This window comes from Leguminivora glycinivorella, chromosome 14 (assembly GCF_023078275.1).
Source record: "Leguminivora glycinivorella isolate SPB_JAAS2020 chromosome 14, LegGlyc_1.1, whole genome shotgun sequence".
In the NCBI taxonomy this organism is placed as follows: domain Eukaryota; kingdom Metazoa; phylum Arthropoda; class Insecta; order Lepidoptera; family Tortricidae; genus Leguminivora; species Leguminivora glycinivorella.
In genome coordinates this window covers 16002888-16025435 of record NC_062984.1, presented here as the reverse complement: position 1 = coordinate 16025435, position 22548 = coordinate 16002888, and the positions used below count along the sequence as shown (strand labels likewise).

The following is a 22548-nucleotide window of genomic DNA, read 5'->3' as shown; positions in this document are numbered from 1 at the left end:
TACCTTTTTATTTCTCCAGCTGTTCACTGCCAGCGCCACACACCTACACGAGCGGCGCTCTCACCCGCCCGACTCCGGCTTCTCAGAGCCCGCCAACAACAACATCAGCGAGGACAACAACAATGGCCCCATATCGCTGCGGGAGATGCAGAACATCGCCAACAACAACGCGACGGCGTACATTGTCAGCGAGAACGAGGAGCGGAACAGGGTCAGCCGCGAGTCCGTTGTTGAGTTCGAGCCGCTGCCCACGGGAATCAGGGTAGCTGATCCGCTGGAGAGATGCGTGGATTGGTTCGGTGAGTTACCTGTCATCTAAGTATTCTAGATATAACTTTTGTATTACTATGACAATGACTTTTTAAAATGCCGTTTATAGCGGTAGTGTCCGCAGTCCGTTATGTTGTGAGATTTGAGCCGCTACCAACCAACGAGAATCAGTAACTCATCCTGACTTGGTTCGATGAGTGTCCTAACAAGTCGAACTTCTATATCTATATACTATTCTTCTTCTATTCTATTCTATATAGCAATGAACCAAAGTTACATTCATTTAAAAAACATTTTACAAACCCGAAGCATGGTCATCTTAGCATAGTCAGAATACCTATGCATGGAATTGACATTTCCATCCGTACTCACATAATGTTATGAATTGACAGTCCATTTCAATTCTGAATGCGTTAATGGAACCCTCGTCATATGACATAACCTGACGCGGCAACAGAACTACCTATTTCTGTCGTCGAATAATTTCAATGTCGTCCGGGACTATACCAAAGATTACGTGTTGTATGATAAAATTGATAAATAAAAACGACGTACCTCTGAACTAGAAGGAAAAAGCTCGTTGATATGGCGCCTTTAGTTAGTGTTCGGTTAGATGGCGCTTATATTTATATTTAATAATGTTAACATATATCAGGCCTTTGCCCAACAGTGGGACACCATATAGGCTATGGAAAAAAAAAAAAAAAAAAAAAAAAACATATATCAGGTAAAGGGTATGGGTCAAAATGCTAAAAGTGAGTTTTTATATTTAATGTTTTGATTTTTGAGATAGATTATAGCAGTGACTACAAAAGAAAAGTCATCAGAAAATAATTATAAACGATATAGCAAGATACACAATATAAACAACAAAGGAGTGCACTATTGTGGTGATAAAACTCGTTTATATTTTCTTTTCAGGCGACGAGGATTTCCCGAGAAACCGATTGCAATATCTACGCGAGATCGGGCGGGGGTGGTTCGGCAGGGTGAGTCAACAACAAGATTCGTTTCGTTTTCCTCTGTTGACACGGGCGAGTAACTGTTATGTACACAAGTAAACCGATAATTGAACGAAAAAGGGATAAACTCAACAAATAACATTGTTGAATTAACGTTGAGGTGTTGTTGTTTGTTGCCAATGAGTTTTTACTTACGCAAGTATTATGTAATATTAACAATTATTCCAATTATGCAAACCCAATTAATTGCAGTTAAAACTAATGTATAAAGATTTTAAATATGTCCTTAGACAGTTTATCATTGGTTCCATAGTCCCTGAAAGTCTTTCCTTTTCTGCTAGCAACACATGACTTTCCTCATATTTTTGATAATTTCTTCCGAATACAATTAATCCGACGCAGCATCTAAAAGCAATAGGCATAACATGTACAATAGTTACGCTTGGGCTCACAAAGGGAGCATTAACGACACATTAAATACTCAATCGAGCGTGTTAAACTTGTACTTTATTTAATATATCGATTTCCAACAAATTGCAGGTAGTGGAAGGTGAAATCGAAGACGAGGGCACAACAACGACAGTTGCGGTCAAAATTCTCAATCAAAACGCGAGTCTAGAGGACAAAGCTCGATTCCTCGATGAGGCGCGCCTCTACCGCGACGCCAGTCACGAGAATGTACTTGCTTTCGTAGCCAGCTGTCTTCAAGAAGACCCCTGGATCGTTATCTTTGAGCTGTGCTCCACCGTAAGTACAACTCAAGTTTGTCAATTTTAAAACGCGAGTCTAGTAAGTCGAGTTGAGAGACTGCGATGACATTAAATTATTTGACAGAAAAGTGAAATAATATTTTATAAATAGTCTATATTACTCAATTGACGAATATTTTGCTAATTTATTCAATTAATTTGACAATTTTTTCCATCTTAATCTTTTAAATTGTATCTGTGATGTATTTTGAAATCTATTTAATGTTATCTGGTTTTTATCTTAAGAATTTTGTTATATTAGTATAAGGATTTTAAAATATTTGCATGCATGTACCTGTGGTTTCATTTTAGCAAATAAAATCAAGAGCACGCCATTTGACTCGGTCTTGAGCGGTATCGTGCCAGCTTTCGCCGACGCTGAGCTCACGGAGGTCTACCTCCACTCTATCCGCCCAACGATATTTTGGGTGTCTAGCAGGACGGCGTCCAATCGGTCTAAACAAACATTGTAAAATAGTAGAAAAATAAAGGATAAAATCAAAGTTGAGTAAGCATAAGCACTAACTTAAGGTGGCTCGCTTTCCATACAAAAAACATCTACCATTTATTTAGTCACCGCACACTACAACTAAATAAAAATATGCGCATACATCTACTATACATTATCCGTCGTCGCGGTAGTGAATGAAATACATTGTTTCATACAGAAATCATGGACAAATCCTTGTGAATTTTTTATTAATTTTACGTAAATGTGCGTGCCAAATTTTGTGTACAGACACAGAGCCGTCATATTTCGCGCATTTTTAGTTGACATTGTCATCAGTGACATTGGGTTCTTGACAAGTAATTATTTAAAGATATTGGTTTAGTTAACTCAAGCAGACTCAGAAATAATGACGCATTTTGTCAACAAAGATACATATCGTGTATTTCGACACTGCTAATGTAAATCGAAATGGCGTCTCGGTCAAACGACTGACTATGATGCAGAAGATCGTGGGTTCGAATCCGAAGTTTTTTTTAATCATTTGAACTTTTATGGATTTATTAAGTATTTTTTATTTTTTTAATGGAATATTTGACTATTACTATATTGCTTTCCTATTTTTTATTTTCATACAAAAATACAATACAATCCTTTATTATGCCTTTGTTGATAAAATAAAATATTACACGTCTGGTATAATACATTATACATAGGTCATAGTGTGGGCATAGTATTAGTAAAGTATTGCATTTACTGAGCTGGTTGACCTATGTTATTGTTGTGTGAATGTTTTTCTTCAACAACTAAATGGTTATATACAATAATATGGGTACGAGTAGCTTTTGCACATTGTAATTTTTCCTCAGTCACCCGTTGACCACGAACGCTGTAAAGTGTTTGAAACATCGGGATGAATTTTAAACTCATTATACGCGATTTAATCCGTTTTCATAGTTTTTATTTCATGAGTAACTATCGCGGTAACTGAAGACAATATTAACTAAATGGTTACAAATAATAATTATCATAGACCCAGAGCCCAGGCCCGCCAGACCTTCCTCAAATTCTCAAGGATGAAACTTTGGGACAATGTAGAGTTCATATCGGCGGTTAATGTGTGCATATTTTCTAGTTCGGCCCATCGGCCAATTTTTTGCTATCAAGTGATGAAGGTGAAAAAAAAAAGTGCTTACTTTCCTTAAATTCTCAAGGCTGATTTTTATATATGTGTTAGAGCACGTTGTTAGAAATTGGTTATCATCAATGCCAGACCGTTTCCGCCGGCCATAACTTTTACCAGACGCGACAAAGTTGGCAAAAAACGACTCTAACTTACCTCATTTTCTCAAGCTTGATTTTGATATATGATACGTAGGGACCTATAACTAGACCGTTTGTAAGCAGCCAGACCAATCGGATGGACCCAACCATCCGCCAGACCGACTTAAAATTTCGATATGAGCATTAGTAGAATTGAAATATTCCGGGTCTATAAAAGCTAAAAACTTGAATTTTCTACATTAAGCTACGTGTATATTGTATACTTGACGTAATAAGCGACTTTCAAAAATTTTACTTCTAAGGAAATAAAAAAAAGAAAGTTTATATGTGGTGCAAGATTAATTTTAAGCTATGAATTTTATTTACACTGCGTAAGTACATGTGTATTTTATTATAAATATAACTTTTACCAGACGCGACAAAGTTGGCAAAAAACGAGTCTAACTTACCTCATTTTCTCAAGCCTGATTTTGGTATATGATACGCAGGGACCTGTAACCAGACCGTTTGTAAGCAGCATTAAGTTGAGATATAAAACACAACTTTTAATACCCTCGCTAAATATAATATTTTATCGAAATTACTCCTTAGATAAAAAAAGTCCACTTGAGTTTTTAAAGCATTACGTTACTCAGTTAACTATTGCATTTTCATTTACTAATTTAAGATTTCAAAAGCGATTTGAATACCCTTGCTCCATCGAAAATAAACAATTAGAAAAAAAAATCACTCGAAGAAACTAAAATTTATTTAAAGGTTGTCTGGTAGAGATCGCTCTTTAGCGATAAGACCGCCTGTTGTCTGCCTCTATTTATAATCATTTGTTTTGTCTCCGCTGTATCTTTTTTCTGTATCTCTTGCTGAGGTGTGCCAATAAAGAGTATTCTATCTATCTATCTATCTATTTATCTATACTTTTTTGGAATTTTTAAAAATATCAGATTAGGATAATTATGTTAGAAATTCTGAGTTCGACGAACCCAAAAATTATTACCATGTAAGAGAATAGGTTTTTAATCTTTTTTGTGGAAAACGCTCAGTAACTACTGTACGAGTACATATACATTTATGTATAATAATAAAACAAAAAATAGTGTCTCATAGTGTTGTGTTCCTGCCGGTGAGTAAGGCTGCCAGAGCTCAACGAGGGTGTGGGGTGCTGACGACGGGAGGACTTACGGAACTAATTTGTTCCGTCTATTGTCCTTTGAGTCGTCGGCAGCCCAAACCCTCCTTTGAACTTGTACACTCCTTTTTGCTGTGCACACGCAGCAAAGGGGAGTGTACAAGTTTCTAATGGGGCGGCAACGCGCATGCGACACTCTTTGAGTTGCAGGCGTCCATAGGTTACGGTGACCGCTTTCCATTAGGCGGACCGTATGCTTATTTGCCACCGACGTATTATTAAAAAAAAAAAAGAGAAAAAGTCCTGGATTCGAACCCAGTACTTCCATGCAAATCATGCGATGGCACGTATTTACCGCAAGGCTATTTAAACAAGCTGTCGCCGCGTGAAATTATCGACTAGAAGGAATACAAAAACACTGTTTGTATGTGTGAGTGGTACTTAGAAATAGTGTAAAATAGTAAATTTATCTACATTAAGGGGATTAACGTTACAATGAGAAGTTGAATGTTTGTTGTAATACGTCAATTTTAATATTAAATGTTCGCGAAGCATAATTGAAAGTATATAAATGCCTGTACGACTCCACAAAAAAAATAAGACTGGTAATTTGAAGATTAACGCCATCTAACGCAGCCTGAGCTTCGGGTAACCTAAGCGAGCCACCTTAAGGAACGTTACTACATTTTAGTGCTTGTTTCCCAGGATCTCCAAAATTATCTGACAGCGAACCGTCCAAAGATGGCAGCACTGAACGAGAGCGGCGTGCCGCTGCGTCTCATGTGTGACGTCACTTCCGCTCTCTCCTACCTTCATTCTAGGGGATTCACGTATGGGTAAGTGGTTATGTTGAATATGGGTGAATCAACTTTTCTTTGCCAGCAAAATTTCGCATACTTAGACTACATGTGGTCAGAAAATTTAATTGGGATTTAGTCTAATTAATGTATACTTATTGTATTAAAGACAAATATACTAGCTACGCAATACAACATGTAATTATAGGATTTCCTATTTTATAACTTTGTTTCGAGCAGTGACCCAGTGGACATAGCTGTCCCTCACTTTTGTATGAAAAAAGTGTCTCTTCCACTGGGTCACATATTGTTTTAATTAAAAATGAACCGTTTTTAAATTTTTCCCTAATTGGTATACGTGAAATAAGGATCTTTATTCACGATGGTAAGGTTAAAAATCACAAAAGTAGACCTAATAATAAGTAAGGGTAATTCTTGCAAAAAGCAAGAAAAAGTTGATTCACCCATATGTAACTTATTGTGTTTTAAGTTGAGATTGACAAAAGAAGCGGTTACACATAATATCAGCGTTTCTCAGTTGTTGGAATGAGTTGCTTCTCTGAACTTTCCAATATCGCATCGCATATTTAAGGGCCGGTTGCACCAAACCGTCTGTCACCGTTGAAGCATTCGTTAAATTTTATTGTATGGGGAGTTCCATAAACCTGTGCTGCGAGACGATGATGTGTCTGTCAAATGTGGTTGATGCAACTGGCCCTAATTCTTGTATTGAAAGTTACGTCTTGTATTAAGTTGTGAAGTTATTTAAGCAACGTTTAGTCCTAAATTGCAAACTTTCCCAAAAGAGAACATATTATATAGGTTCCGTAGTTTCTTTTCATACAGTTAGGAAATTGTGAGTTTATTGGTAAGCCTTGTAACATCTAAATGTTTTGCAGTGAGCTGTGCACACAGAACGTGCTGATTCGTGGTTCAGACGAGGCGGCGCGCGCCGTTCTGGGCAATTACGGCTTGGACCCGCGGCCGCACGTCGACAATGTTCAGCATACGGTAAATAACTAATAAATAAGACAAATAATTTACATTGACAACAGAACAAGTCACTATATAGTCTTTATTTAACGCACTTTGAATGATCGTATTAATCGTTCCGTCTACGGATAATTCGGACATAATTTAAAGAAAAGGATCATACACACAAAAATGTTAACAAGGTAGGTACTTAATTTTTGGTCAAGCCGTCTTGGCCGGCCGTCTTGGCCGGTTTTTAATGTTCTTCTTAGGTTTGTTTTTATTCAGGGTAATTAAAAGTTTGTATTAAAAAGTCACTTGTTTTGGTATTATTGATCATTCACAGTTTATAGTGCATAGTTAAAAGGACAAAATGGTGATTTCAGTCGCAGGCCAACGACGTGTCTTCCCTGGGCTACGTGCTTCGGGACATCTGTTCGTGGGGCGTCGCGCCGCCGCCAGCGCAGCCCGACTGTCCTTATCGAGAGCATTTGTAAGTTCCCATTATAAAACCGCCAGTGCTTTAGCCAATTACTTAATTCAAATTTATGGTTGTTCGCTCATAGCAGGGTTATTTTAAAACGATATCGCGTTTTCCCCCTCAGGCACCAAGTGATGCAGCTGTGCTGGCACGAGAACCCCGAGTCCCGACCGAGCGCCGGCCAGGTGCAAGCGCTACTCGAGCACCTCCTCGCCACGCACCTGCGCTGCAGCGACACGCGCGACGACGGCTACGGCAGCTCCGACTTCGAGGAGCGCTGGCAGCGCCTCAAGCCCAACACCATCCCCAAGCTCGACGAGCACCGCGCGCTCGTGCACGCGCCCTCCGCCTCGCTCGACGACCACCACACCCCCTCCGAGCTCTCCGCCGCCGCGCTCAGCGTCCACATGGACACCGCCGTCTCCCGCTCCAGCAGCATCATGTCCGACAAGGACCCGCTCTCCGCGCAGATCAAGTCCGAGAGCCTCACCAACCTGCACGGCTCGCTCGAGGACGTCCGCAACATATACCTCACGCACAACGAGCAGCCCGCCCTCGAGTGCCACCAGGCCAACACCATCGAGGACCGCGACGACGACCGCTCGGACGCCTCCGTCGACCCCTGGCTCAAGGAGATCATCGCCGGCAGCCAGGACGACGTCAGCTACTACAGAGATGTCAGCGACGTTATAAAGAATCTCGACAATATTCTCAATTCGGAAAAGACGTCCAGCTCGGAGTCGAGCCACCAGGCGAGCCCGTCGAGGGACAACTTGAGCTTAGACTGTAAAAAAGATTACCCGATGCAATCGAGTATGGTCAAATCGCCCGGCATTACCAATTTCCAGAATATTCTGGAAGTCGGCTTCGAGGACAGATCGCCCGAAAAGAAACAGGACGAGGACGAAGATAGAGATACGATAGGCACGCTCAGTCACTCCTTCGAGCGACACAGTGATACCACCAGTCAACACACCTTAGAAAATTTAACTCCAGATACGCCCATAAAGGATATGGAGTTACCGTTTGAAAAGACGAATACTAATTTACAAAATAAACTGCATGCAATTGAAGTATCCGAGGACGTACAAGTTGAAGCAGTATTGCCAAAAGAAAGTGAAGTAGATAATAGTGATAGTGTAAAAACTGATTTATGTATAACGCCAATGCATAGTGTTAATGAAGATAAGAATGTGTATGTGAATGAAGACTGCCAAACCCCGAGTGATAGTAAGTTAACTGATATATTGCATGATAAGGAAACAGTGGAAGCTAAGTCAATAAGTGAAGTTAGCGATAATGAACCAGTTTGTAACAACGCGGAAGAAGTAATTATTAAGACTGTTCAAACTTTAGATCAAAATGTGCCAGTGAATGTAGAAGATAAAGAGACCTTGCCGGTATTCCCTGAGATAGATAATGTTAGATCATTGGAATCTCCTCTTAGATTAGACGAAAGTCAACAAGTTGACACACCTTTACCAACTTATGAACAAAAAAAGGAATCAGATGTACCTGAATCAGTACAAATTATATCCGCCACTCCAGTTATTGAAAATTCTTTAACTGGAAATCATAATAAAGGCGATGTTGAAGTAGACGTTAAGTCACTTAATGAAACAGTTGTTTCTAACACAGAGGAAGAACTTGTGATATTAGTAGAAAAAGAAGTTACGAATACAAATGTTACTACACCTACGCTGATTTTGTCGCAAGCACAAGAAGACTTACAAATATTAAGAGATAAACTTCCTGAGGAATTTATTGACAAAATTATCAAAGAAGCTGAGACAGCAGCTTTGAATTGTATTGAAACAGCTCAAGCTAAAACATTAGTACCTGAATCATTAAATATTCCTAAAACTGAACCATTGCAAATATTTCTTAATACTGAAATAAAATCCTTAGATAACTCTACTGCGGACAAAATTACTAGCGATACTGGTACTTTGGAAGACATATTACAAAAACAAACATCCCCACAAGAAGATTCTCAACATAGTTTTCTTAAAGAAGACGTAAAAATACCTTCACCTAGCGATTTAGATAATATTACAAAAGAAATCTTGCTAGATGCCATACAAGAAGTGCCTAAAGTTATGCTAAAAGGGGAAACGCCGGATTTTTTTCACGAGAGTAACTTAAAAGTGACACCCACTTTTGACGTTGATCTACAAGAATGTGAAAACAAAGCTCCTGAAATCGAAACTCTGCCGGATGTTGTGCGGGATGTTACACACACTATAGAACAACCTATTCATAATAAAGCGCAACAGGAGATATTTAATACACAAATAGAAGCTAATACAGAGTCAGTGGTTCCTCAACTCTCTCTTGACCTTGAATCAACCGCAAGTGCGGATTCTTCACAGAGTACTTTTCTAATTAAAGACACCCTGAAAGAAGAATCAAATACTGTATCTGGAAGTCCTTTAAAAATCTTACATGACGAGCCAGTACCAGATTTTCTGGAACCAGATAGTAGTATCAAAACTGTGATAAATACATTTCTTGATTGTGAAAAAAGATACACAGAATGTTTCAGCTCTGGGAACACTTTAAACCCATTACCTAATTTACCGAGTCAGAATGAAACTGAATTAATTGCAGTGGTAGCAGAAGAAACTATTGCAAAAGACAGTATTTTAGAACAAAATGCTAATCTGAATTCTGGCATTCCTGTAGTTGAAAATGCACGTGTACCATCAGATGACAGCACAGCTTATATGGATCTGACTAGTAGTGTGAAGACTGAAATTGTGGAACAAACCCCTATGGATGATAATATTAAAAATGTCATCAACTCTTGCTTAGAGACTCCTGGAAACGATAGTTGTTCTCTAGTCAAGCATGAAACAACAGAGTACATGGATTTACCGACTGTCGTGAAGGACGTCGATGAGTTTTTACACGCGGAAAGACAGCTTAGCGGCCAAGTGGACGAGAAGGACCCTCTTTGTTCAAGCACGCCTAAAAGCTCAGTGGATGATACTCCAAACTCCACAGAAGATAAATCTGACGTATTATCAGAAACAAAAGTCCCTGATTACGGACCTGGAGTAACTCTAACAAAATTAGAACAACAATGTGTCCCAGATTTTCTAAGCCCTTTTGATTCTCCGACTAAAAGTCACCCAACTGACACATACGACGAAAATAGCTCAGTAGTCCTAGGCCCTTTTGAGAACTGCACTATGGAACTGTTTAAAGGCGTCAAATCTGGTGGAGATCTAGGTGAAATCGCGAAAGAAGAGATGTTCTTCTCTTCAAATTTTAGCGAGATTAACCTCGAAACGCCGTCGCCTCTCCGCGATGGAAACTTTTTAAATGAAGTACCAGATATAGTGAACGATGATAATTTCCTAGATATAATCAGTGATCCTAAGGATGAGACGGATGCGATGACTGAAGACAGCGACGTCACCGATCCGTCTGTCGCCGAGAAAAAGTTTCACCATTGACGCCACCCAACTCTCCCGGTTACTTTCTAGCTTCTACATCTCAGCAGAAATATCTAGTAGATATAGATTTGAACCCAGCAGCGGAGCCCGCTCAAGTAGAATCAGATTCCGGTTTAAGTTCACTGCATAAAGAGATCGAGTTGAACCAAATAGAGCTTCAAATCACTTCTAAATTAGCTATGGCGGAGAACGAGAACAATCTAAATATTGAATACTCCGGGCCGCTGACGGTGGAAGGTGTAGTGCAGAACGATAATGTGGGGGAGGAGGAGTCCGCGCCGGAGACGTTTCTAGCGGGGAATGGGGGGGACATCGGGAACATTCGGGAGATGTTCACGCTGGATGAAGACTGCGTCAACGCGTTGAGGAACGAGCTGGAACTAAAACTGCCACTTGCACAGGTACGTCTTAATCTTTGGTACACCTTTATTATTCGAATTTGTTACTATCGAAAATGTGCACTTACCTAAAGCAAAGAAGATTGAGTATTATAGAGAGTTACTGTCAAAGTAAAATGTGTAATCAGAATCACAGTGCATACGAGGGTCATGCCAAAAGAAATTAGATACTCAAAATTTACATACTTTATTCTTTATTACAGCTATCTATTTTTTCGAAGTATTCACCGTGAACACGTATACACGTTTTCATCCGTCTAAACCACTTAGAAAATACCGATGACCACTAGGGTGGAGCGAAAAAACACTTTTCTGGAATTAGCAAACCTAATAGTTATCAATCAATGCCTTCTATTCTATGAAGCCTTTGTGCAAATTTTCAGCTTTTTAAATCAACATCTTCTGCCTCCGCATTAGGGTTGAAATTTTGAAAATCTCATACAAACCTATAAATTCAACTTTTAGATAAAAAAAAATTTTCGTAGTATTATGTTTAGTATATGTTATTGATACATATCATTATGAGAAACTACAAAAAGTTGCGAAAATAGCGTCAAGAATCGCCAAAGTTTGTCTAGTTTCAGTACATTCGCCAAAATAGCCGCTAAAATACTGAAAATTGGCGATTTTTAACGCTATTTTCGCAATTTTTGGTACTTTATTGTAATAATATGTATCAATAATGTATACTGAATATAATACTGCCAAAAAACATTTTTTATCTAAAAGTTGAATTTTCAGGTTTGTATGAGATTTTCAAAATTTAAAACCTAATGCGGAGGCAGAAGATGTTGATTTAAAAGGCTGAAAATTTGCACAAAGGCTTCATAGACTAAGGGGCATTGATTGATAACTATTAGGTTTGCTAATTCCAGAAAAGTGTTTTTTCGCTCCACCCTAATGACCACTCTTCTTTAGACACCTCAGAAATTTCGTAATTATACGCAGCCAACGCATCTTCTTTGTTCTCAAATCGCCTTCCTTTTAATTTTTCTTTAATTTTAGGAAAAAGATAAAAATCACAGGGTGCTAGGTCAGGGGAATATGGGGGGTGGGGCAGAATAGTCACGTTTTTTGAGCTGAAATAGTCAAGTGTTCTAGCGGAAGTGTGCGGGGCAGTGTCGTCGTGGTGCCAGAGCAGGTGCCGGGTTCCTGACTTCGGCCGCTTGTCACACGAAGCTGACAGTACTCTTGGGGCACAAACTGTCACATACCATTCTGAATTAACTGTCTTTTGATCTTCTAGCACTATTGTAGCAATATGTCCCGTCTTGCAGAAAAATGAGGCAACCATTTGTTTTTGTGTGCTTCGGGTTCGGCGACATTTTGTTGGCGTCGGCTCATCTTCAAAACACCATACTGTGGACTGTCGCTTTGTTTCGGGATCGTAGTTATATAGCCATGTTTCGTCACCTGTAAGTATATCATATACGTGTTTGTTCTCGCCTGCGTCGAATTTATCTATCATAAATTTGCACCAATCCACGCGACGGTCTTTCTGTAAATCGGTGAGCTTGTGCGGCACCCATCTTGAACAACGCTTATGAAGAGACAGTTTACTATGAATTATAGTTTGCAATGCTGCTGATCCAATGCCCAGTTCACGCTCGAGCTCTACATATGTAATTCGTCGGTTCGCACGAATATTTTTTTCCACAGTCTTTACATTTTCTTCAGTGACTGCGGTTGGCGGCCGTCCGGTCTTCGCCTCATCTTCAAAGCTCTCCCGTCCTCTTTTAAATTCAGCAAACCAATTGAAAACAGTTGCACGTGAACACGCAGACTCTCCAAAAGTCGAGACTAAAAGTTCAAAACACTCTTGAGGTGTTAAACCTTTTTTAAAGTCATAATATATCATAACACGAAAATCACGTCGAGTAAGCTCCATTGTTGCGGGAAATTCCCGCCAAAATTATTTAGAAAAAAAATAATTAAAAAAGGAATCCTAAGAATTTCCAAGTGTTCCATTTTTAAATTTATAAGCAGATAACCTACCTTTACATTGGTGTATAGCTGGCCAGTATCAATCAAATGACCATGGAGTATCTAACTTCTTTTGGCATGACCCTCGTAGACTGCCATCTCTCGACACAGGCTTAAAACTTTTGAACCTCAGTTTTGACAATTTGGCCCATATTCTTAGCTTGATATGTGTTAAAATGTCAAATATTAATATTAGCGCCATCTAGCCGAGCGTCCCCCAAAGGTGTAACGCCATCTAGGCCACCGTACCTTTTTCTATACGGTTCTGAGGTACGTTTTTAGGATTCCGTACCAAAAAGGTACAACAGGAACCCTTATGGTGCGACTCTGTCCGTCTGTCTGTCCGTCTGTCACATTCCTAAATATCTCGAGAACTACTAATGCTATCAACTTGAAATTTGGAATACTTGTGAACATTGTAAACCTCTACAAATAGAAAGTATAATTTTTTTAAATATATTAATTTTAATTGTAGAAAATGGCCAAAATGAAAGGGGGGCAAACTGTAAATTTCAAGTTACTAGGTCAAGTGGGGTATCGTTGGAAAGAGCTCAAATTGAACGTAAATAAGCTATTTTTTATAATTTTTTTGTTGTGGAAAAAAAAAGAATTTTGAAGGAAAATGTAAAAAAAAATACCGTTCCCCCCTTATCTCCGAAGTTTACCAACGAAAAATTATGAAAATTTTAGTGAACATTGGTTTTATGCTATATATTACAGGAAAAATATAATCGTGTTTGTATTTTGAATACTTTTTTTTAATTCACAAAAACTTTTCAGATTTTTACTTTCAATTTACCCACCCTTGCGGATGTATATCGTACTTCAAATTAATACGAGATGTTACGTAAACCATCTTCTGTCCAATAAAGTAAAAACTGTTTAAATCGGTTAACATTATAAAGAATTATCCCTGAAAAACCAGGTCGCGCAAATTAGTTAGCAAATTGACCGGGAGATGGCGCTATACACTATAATACTCATTAGTGCCTATACTTTTGTCTTCTAGTCAAGTCATTAGAGTTATATTAAAATATGAGATTATTTTTATTAGGTAGTTTGAAAGAAAGTTTGTACGGAACCCTCGGTGGGCGAGTCCGACTCGCACTTGTTTCTGTCTATACGGAGTTACATATGTCTTTGCCTAAAGTCTTGCAATTTATCATTAATATTTATATTTTATTTATTGCATAGCCATGAACATATTCACATAATAAGGTGTTACAGGTACAAGTAGGCAATTCATGACGCCCTGTTAGGGCATACAATATTTACTATATCTAACTTTATATCTAACAGAACTAATAAATCGAAGTATGTAACAAATCAAATTATTTTATGAAATATTTTTGATAGCTTTTTCTTTAGTGTATGGTATCTATTTCAGTTTAGAACTAATGAATATTAAAAATAAAATAAAATTCAGAATTAGGAACCACTTTCACATCGCGAGCTCACATTACTAGTAAAAATTTTTGGGGAAAACCAGCATACTGCAGACTTATGTAAGTATGAAATGCGCTATAGCTGTCCTTGTCTTCTCAGGTGGCAGCGATAGAGCCGGCATGCGAGAGCGACAGCGACTCGTGGAGCTCGCTGCCGCCGCCGCCCGAGCTGGTGGTGAGCTACCCGGGCGCGCTCAGCCCCATCGCCGAGGAGACCGGCTCGCAGCTCTCCGCCTACGACAATGACGTGCTGTGTAAGCTAGCCACACACTCGGCTGTCAAATCCTCCAACTTTGATGGCCGCTGTACACATGTGGCCAACGGTTCCGCCAACCCTTGGTGGAACCCCTTGGCCAAGATAAGAGCCGCTGTTTACACATTGGCGAACCGATCACTTGGCATTGGCTCTTCATGAAAGATGGACGTGGAATGGAAAAGGCTAGGAAATTCTAGGTCATTTACGTTGTCAGCAAAATTTGAATAAAAAATAATAACCCCGTAGTAAAATTAAATTATTTGAAATATTAACAACTTTTTGAATATTCTGATAAGGACATTTATCTTTTTTAATGGGATATGGGTTAAATTGTGGTGTAGGCGAGAGGCTGGCAATCTGTCACTGCAATGCCACAGTTTCGTTTTCTTTTAACCCCTTATTTGCCAAGAGTGGCCCTGAAGCTTTAGTAGTTTAATGTGCTCTGCCTACCCCTTTATGGGATACAGGCGTGATTGTATGTATGTATGTATCTTTTTTAACCCCCGACGCAAAAACGAAGGGGTGTTATAAGTTTGACGTGTCTGTCTGTGTGTATGTCTGTCTGTCTGTCTGTTTGTCTGTCTGTCTGTGTGTGTGTGTCTGTCTGTGGCATCGTAGCTCTCGAACGGATGAACCGATTTTGATTTAGTTTTTTTTTGTCTGAAAGCTGAGTTAGTCGGGAGTGTTCTTAGCCATGTTTCATGAAAATCGGTCCACTAGGTCGCGGTCGGGGGTTTTCAAAATTTTAATTTTGTGGTTAGGTTAGTTAGGCAATACATTAAACATTTGCAAGGTTATTTTATTTCCTAAAATCAACACTATTATTGGCATAGATAAACTTATTATTTTCGTAAATATTTCACTACTGTCCTCTCTGACGGCTGACGACAAACTGAATGAAGCGCCAACGTGTAAACGCAGTTGGCCATTGGCGCCAAGATCCTTTGATGTGTGGACAAAAAACCGACACCTATCGGTTGGCCGCCCAGCGCTAGCGCCAACTGCCAACATACGGCCAAGTAGCCCTCTACACGCTTGGCCAAGGGGTCCACCAAGGTCCAAGGGTTGGTAGAACCGTTGGCCACATGTGTACAGCGGCCATGAGACCTGTCTGATCTCGTTCTTTTTTTAAACGACAAAGCGGGGAGTTTTGACGTATGTGTATCGCCCCTTAGCATTAATAGGTGGATTGATGCAACCAACGCAACGGTAAACCGTGATCGAGAAGAAGGGCTATGTAATGTAATGCACGATCGTCCTACCGACTGCGCCAGTAAGATATATACTCTGTCAAACAAGTCTGTCAGTAAATAAGAACAAAGAAAACTATATGCATCCTTTTCTTTAGGGTGCTAGAGAAAATGATACCTATAGTTTTCTTAGTTCTTATTTACTGACAGACTTGTTTGACAGAGTATATGTGCCTTATACAATAATTCTGATTATTAGTAATCGATAGAATAATAAACGTCACGCAGCAGAGTAGTAAGAAACTTCCTAAAAAAATTCAGTGAAATTTTCTAACGATGACATACGGTTGCAACCGATCCAATTGAGAGTGGCCATGTTCAAAAATGTGTGTTTTGGCTTAAGTTTCTTACTATGAATTTTAAACGACATATATCAACTAGGTGTAATGTTATAGGGAACGCATCTCTTCGCACGGAGTCCTCAGAAAGCTATCCGTCTCCATGTAACAATTCTACGGAGGAACCGACGGAGCCACCCACAGGTCAAGACACCTACACTCTGCCCGGCCGGCAGTCATGCACTCAACCTCAGACTAGTAGCAGGGAGTAAGTAGAAAACTTGTAATAAAATAAAATAAACATTAAATTGGAAGACCTAGGCGAACTTTTCTCGACCAAATCGGGGAAATATTGCAAAAAGGCCAGATCAGAAGTACTAGAAACCGACGAGTGTGTATGAGAAACGTTATGAAAGTGTGTGAAGCGAAAGTGGTTTGTCAGGAGTGTAGTAAATTGAAATCCGTGATCTTTGCCTACCCCTCTGGGAAACAGGCGTGATTGTATGTATACAATAAAACTCATTCTAATAATATTTTTTTTAGGATAACAATGAGCGCCGACAGCCTAAACGCCAGCCTGGCAAAATCCGGAATAGACGAGCGAACATTCACAGTAGAGGAGGCCCCCTGCGAGCGCATCTCACAGGAGTCGCCCTTCGTGCTCAGCCCCACCACCGACTCCACCGCCGCCACCGGCGTCAGCACGCTCTCCCGCACCACGCAGCCCACCGACCAGCCCGACACGCTCTCCAAGCCCACCACCATCGACTCCTGGTGCTCCAACGACACCCTGTACAACGTAGAGGAAGCCTTCGACGACCTCGCCTCCGATCAAGACGTCCCTCCCGACTGCGATGCCGAAAACGACGACAACAGCGAGAGCGACACCCTCACCCTCGACGACGAGAAAGAACTAAGCCGCGTCTCCACCTACATCGTCCACGACAGCAAGTCGGACCACGACCGCTTCTCGCCCGACTCCATCACGGCCAACGACAACGACGACCACACCTATACGAAAGCGAAAGCCTCGCCGACCAAATCGGAAGGCTCCAAAACTAAGGACTTGGCCTACGGCACTATGACTGGACCGTACTCTAACTGCACTACGGAAGTCTTGTCAGCCGATAATGCTTGGATGATACCCCAACCCGAGCTAGTCCGACGGTCTCCCATAGATCCTAATGTCGATTTTTCCCCTCCGGCGCCCAAGCAAAGCGAAGAGGATGTCGCTAGCCCGAAATTAAAAAACGAGCCGCGCATCAAAAAAATGGAAAGCGTTGAAATAAGTTGCCTCGAAGACCATTTACTGAACAACGAGAGCCCGAAACGCGATGAAGTTCACGACAGCCCTCACTGTCACTACGATATGGGAGCCGGTGTCACGAGCACTCCTCTTATGGAAATTCCTTCGGAAGAAAGCGAGGCTTCGACTTTGGCAGCAGATATAATGACGCCAGAGAATCTAGCGAGCATACCTAACTACGAGTCGTTTCTGCTGTCAGCGGAGCTGCGGCGACAGGAGTCAACTGTCCACACGTTACCTTACGAATCTGAGGTGTCCGAGGCGAGCCTACTCGGATCGGACGCGACGCCGTCTTTCGTCGAGTTCATGCAAGCGGCGACGTCCAAACCCCAGGAAATTTCGCGCTTGCAATCTAGTCAAAACGGTTCAGGCGACTTCGAACGATTCGAAAACTCACTGAAAACACGCCCCCAGGACCTTTCCCACGAGAAAGAAGCTCCTGTAGAAGACTCGAGGTCTAGTCAACCGAGAACTCTAGTTATAAGTCCGCCTAGTATTACGAATTTTAAAGAATCTCACGTAGGTAAGAATACAGTTATCATTACTGACTTAGAAGAGGATGAGACGGAGCAGCCTCATTCGATTATTATCGCTGAAATTTCCAAAGAAAAGGATAGTCCCAATAGGACTTTTGATTCTCACATAGTCGAATTGAATCATACATACGATTCTCACACTAGCAAGAAACAAATGGATGGCGCACTAAAAGAGAGTAACAGCGACAATTCCAAAGAAATAACAATCAATGGTACAACTGATGAAAGTCATGATTTTGATCAGCCTGAACACAAATCCCCAGAAATAAACACCGAAGAAACCAAGCAACAAGAACAAACTGTAAATAATCTTAATACGCTTAAAGACACCACAATGTCAGTTTCAAAAGTCAATAACGCTGAAATACAGTGCAACGGTAATAGTGAGAATTTTGCAACAGTTAACTTCATAAACGAATCATTTGAGGAACTCGTCGAAAGCAATGTTGACGACGGAGATAAAGATATAAAAAACGAAGATGAAATGTTAGATTCCGAAGAAGATAAGACTCTCCCCTTACAAGATAGCCCGGTGAAGACTGTTCCTGAACAAGTGAATGGTGTGGAAGAGAAAATAGTTACTGTTACAGAGGATTTTTTACAGAATGAGAAGAAATTCTGCGAGCTCGACTCTTATTTGCCGCTCCTCAGTGATATTAGATTCACAGGTACGTTATTTTAGGTTTATTGATTATTTTTATACAATTTAGAAATTTTTACTTTTTTTTATTATATTTGGACTTGACTAATTCTTTTGTACTCGTTGTGATTTTACAAAATAGCAGTTCATTATCTTGAGATTATCAGCAATTATTATATTAAAGCACCTAATGAAGAGGCACACTGACATTTTATCCCGCCAGGCGGCGCCTGTGCAAGTGTCTAGGCATGTCACTGTCATTCATATGTGAGAGAGAGAGAAAAAACATATCATCTTCTCGCTCTCATGTATGGACTAATAGGGTGGCGCCATCTGTCATAACCTTTGTTTGTGCCTCTTCATTAGTAAAAAAAGTTGTTATTATTAGAGGAATCTTTTTTTTTAATGCCGACATTATTTAAATGTACCGACTTAATGTAATGACTAAGCAGGTGTGCCAGAGTATACTAACACTAATAAAACCGCAGGACCAGCGTCCGAGATCATGAGCACATCGTTCACGCAAGATTCGCCGACTGAACCTACGCCTGAGGGAGACAGCAACAAGCCCGACGACGTGAAGGAGTGGGATAGCGACACCGACTCGCACTCCAGCAATTCGTCCAGTGGCGAATTTATTTGGAAGGTAAGTGGGCTTCGCTTTGGTGATGTTAGTGAGTGTTTTGTGTGACGAATTTAAGTGCTTAAGGCTGATTTAAACGGCGCGCGAACTCGCATGCGACTTTATTAGACTATTTTAGATATAGATAGATTTTATTTACAATGAATTATTGGAGTTTCTTACAATTCAGCACACAAACCAAATACCGCAAAAGAAACTCGCATACGAGCTATCCAACCGTGTAAATGGGCCCTTAGTTTCATTGGTTTAGAGGGCCCGCATTCGGGGGACCGTATTTATTGGTCGACTAGACCTGCATGCGGAGTACGTTATACAATAAAAGACGCCTTAACCAGATCTAGCTCTCTTCTTACTTTCTACATTCCTTCTCCATCTCCACAGCTCCTCACCCCTAAAATCCTGAGAGCAAAGAGAAATAAAAGTAGTCATGAAATATTTGACGTAAAGCGGTTTGCAGGTCCATAGAATAACTTTTAACTGGAAATATCGTCACTACATTTAAAAAAACTTGTATCTTTGTCTGTCAATGAAAAGAAAATTGTAGTAAGTATGTATGGAATGCATATAGACTTACTGCGTTTTAAATTTGAGGAACAGCGTGAGATACGAGATTTTTTTAAAGTAGTGACGATATGTGACGTTATCTGGGTACGCTCATAACGCCGTAAGCGCCATCGACAATAAGGTCCTTTACCCAGATAACGACACATATAATTTGAGTCGATTCGACACGCAAGTTGATTGAAAGTTCGGCACACTTTATATTTCGTCAATTTTAATAATGTTCTAACCATTTTTACATACATATAATTATTATTCGGATAATCCCATGCTTTATATGATCTCCCTGTAGGCCTAGCACATGATGGCTGCGAGAGTATGTCGCCGCGAGATAGATGACACGTCTTTTTCTAACTGTATTAATGACATAAGGACGGGTAGTCTATCTCGCGGCGACATACTCTCGAGGCAATCATGTGCTAACCCTGCTGATTGTTTTATAGTGATAATGTTTTAGTTTATCAATGTACATACCTACATGTAAACATATAAAATAATATCTCAAACAATTAATTTCACCTCGAACTTCAATGTTCAACTCGTCAACTAATTTTTGGTTTACCGTACCTATTGTATTGATTATATATTTATGTATGTGGACAGTTAGTCAATATAATGACTTTTAGTGAATGTATTTTTGTCGGAATTACTGTTGGGAAATACCTTTTTGCGTTTAATGCATATGTAAGGGCCCTTCTGTGATGGAAACCCACATAACATAATGTATTGAGAACTGTCCATAACTCAATAATACTGGTTGTGGTGTGCATGCGTGTGAATAATATCGTGTATGTGTGCGTGCTAGGGCGGCGACGGGCAAGAGACATCCGTCGTTCCAACCACGCAATTCGACCATGTAAGTGTTTATATAAGTATATACTATGTATATATATTTATTTATTTATTATTAGTAACGCTATTCCCCTTACACATTATACATTATACGAATAAGATACTAAACGTGACTGTTTTGTGAACGTCTGTACGTAAAAGATATTGTATATCATATTAAAATTTTCATTTTTAACAAATTATAAAATTCCTTGCACAATCGCTTCTTAAAATTACAAGAGAAAATTTCACAATGAATTTGCCTATAATTCCCAAGTTTGTGCGCAATATTGGGTATTTTAATACAAGCTCGTATTTCGAATGGTCCATGGGACAGAAGGAGTTAGCGATACTGACTCTGCGGCCAAATAACATTACGCAGCAGCCCTTCTGGTATTTATGTGGCGTGGCAGGTGATCTTTGTATAAACCTACAAGTTACTAGAAACTAATAAGCTCTAAGCAAATTCCTGGTGGCCTGAGACAAGGCAAAACCGTCTTTGTGCACTGAGAGAAAATTGCGAATTTAACAAGTTCGACTTGTTGCGGATTTATCCGTTTGAAACAAAAGTATTTTAGTAAACGGAATAAATCACAATATTGATGATACAATTCGAATTTGTTTGAACAACAAGGTCAAACTTGTTAAAAGATATTTGATTGAATCAGCCAAACAAATGTTTAAAACAATATGTGTCATGTTGCTTTTATAAAATCGACTTGTTGATTCAAATAACGAGTAACTTGTAGAGTGTATTAGTTACATTTAACAAAATCTAACTTGTTGTTTGAACCGAAGATCACGTAGGCGCTATTTTAACCAAAAAACTTTTTGAACGAATATGAAAACTGGAGGGCAATTTTTTCTCGCACAATTTTTTTTAATCTCGCACACGGGATTTTGTCACTAAAATACCGGTTGAAAACGGTGACATGCTTATTATTTTCAGTGACAATTTTCTGAATTCGAACGCGTGAGACTCGGAAATCGGCCCGCTGGTTGTTTTCTCTCTCAGTGTGAGTCTCAAAGAATGAGTATGGCTGGGTTAACGGTGTATTTCGACCTTACAACTATGTGCTTATATGTAAACGTGTCCACAGCGCGGCTCGAACGGGTCCGCGGGTCGCGCGGCGCCGGGCTCCAACAGCGGCTCGGGCTCCGGGTCCGGGTCCGGGTCGGGCTCTGAAGGCGACGAGGTGGAGTTCGTGCCTTCCTCGTGGGACTGCCGCGCCGAGCCCGCCAAGTCCTCGCTCCGTAGTCTGCCTATATCACAGGTTGGTTTTGACAGCACATGGTCGCCGGGCTCGGGCTTCGGCTGCCTACAGCCTGCCAAAAAAGAGTAGAAAATAATAGGGGCGCCACCGTCTATGTAATTCATCTTGCATGTGGCAACTATTTTGACAGATCTTGATACTTTTCATTTTTTTCGTTGTAATTTTTGTGGCCTGGTAACTAGACCTTTATTTTTAATGGGATACTTTTCAATGAGAATAGGTAAGTGTTGCTATGAAAAACAAAAAAAATAGTTGCATTTCGATTATCTTTTGCCAAGCTGTATGTCACAGGTTATTTTTAGTTTTGTTTTAAGTGTAAAGCACAATTTGCGATGTTGATCGCGGGTCCGCTTAGCCTAGTCCCGTCTCTTAGATCAGCTTTGTTATACAAGTTGAGCTACACCGACTTGTACCTAAGCGGCAAATATTTCCCATACAGTAAGTTATATACAATCTTTGTATTTATTTTGTGTATGAATAGGTATAAAGACTAGGGACGAATTAAGTAAAAAATAGCTTTATCTACAATTAAAGTAAGGGACACGGTATGATAAGGTAAAAATAATAACAAACAACATAGAAAATGCATACATTTAT

The 22548-nt window shown here is 40.0% G+C and overlaps 1 protein-coding gene across 1 annotated transcript in view; it reads left to right on the top strand.

Moving 5' to 3' along the window:
* LOC125233660 overlaps positions 1-22548 on the top strand; it is a 69949-nt gene that overhangs the window by 37927 nt on the left and 9474 nt on the right. Inside the window, 14 exon segments of the mRNA XM_048139729.1 lie at positions 20-299; positions 1192-1259; positions 1773-1979; positions 5545-5675; positions 6536-6647; positions 6995-7101; positions 7214-10533; positions 10536-10951; positions 14477-14630; positions 16278-16428; positions 16704-18670; positions 19131-19288; positions 20652-20702; positions 21778-21951. Coding sequence (XP_047995686.1) covers positions 20-299; positions 1192-1259; positions 1773-1979; positions 5545-5675; positions 6536-6647; positions 6995-7101; positions 7214-10533; positions 10536-10951; positions 14477-14630; positions 16278-16428; positions 16704-18670; positions 19131-19288; positions 20652-20702; positions 21778-21951 — 7296 coding nt within the window.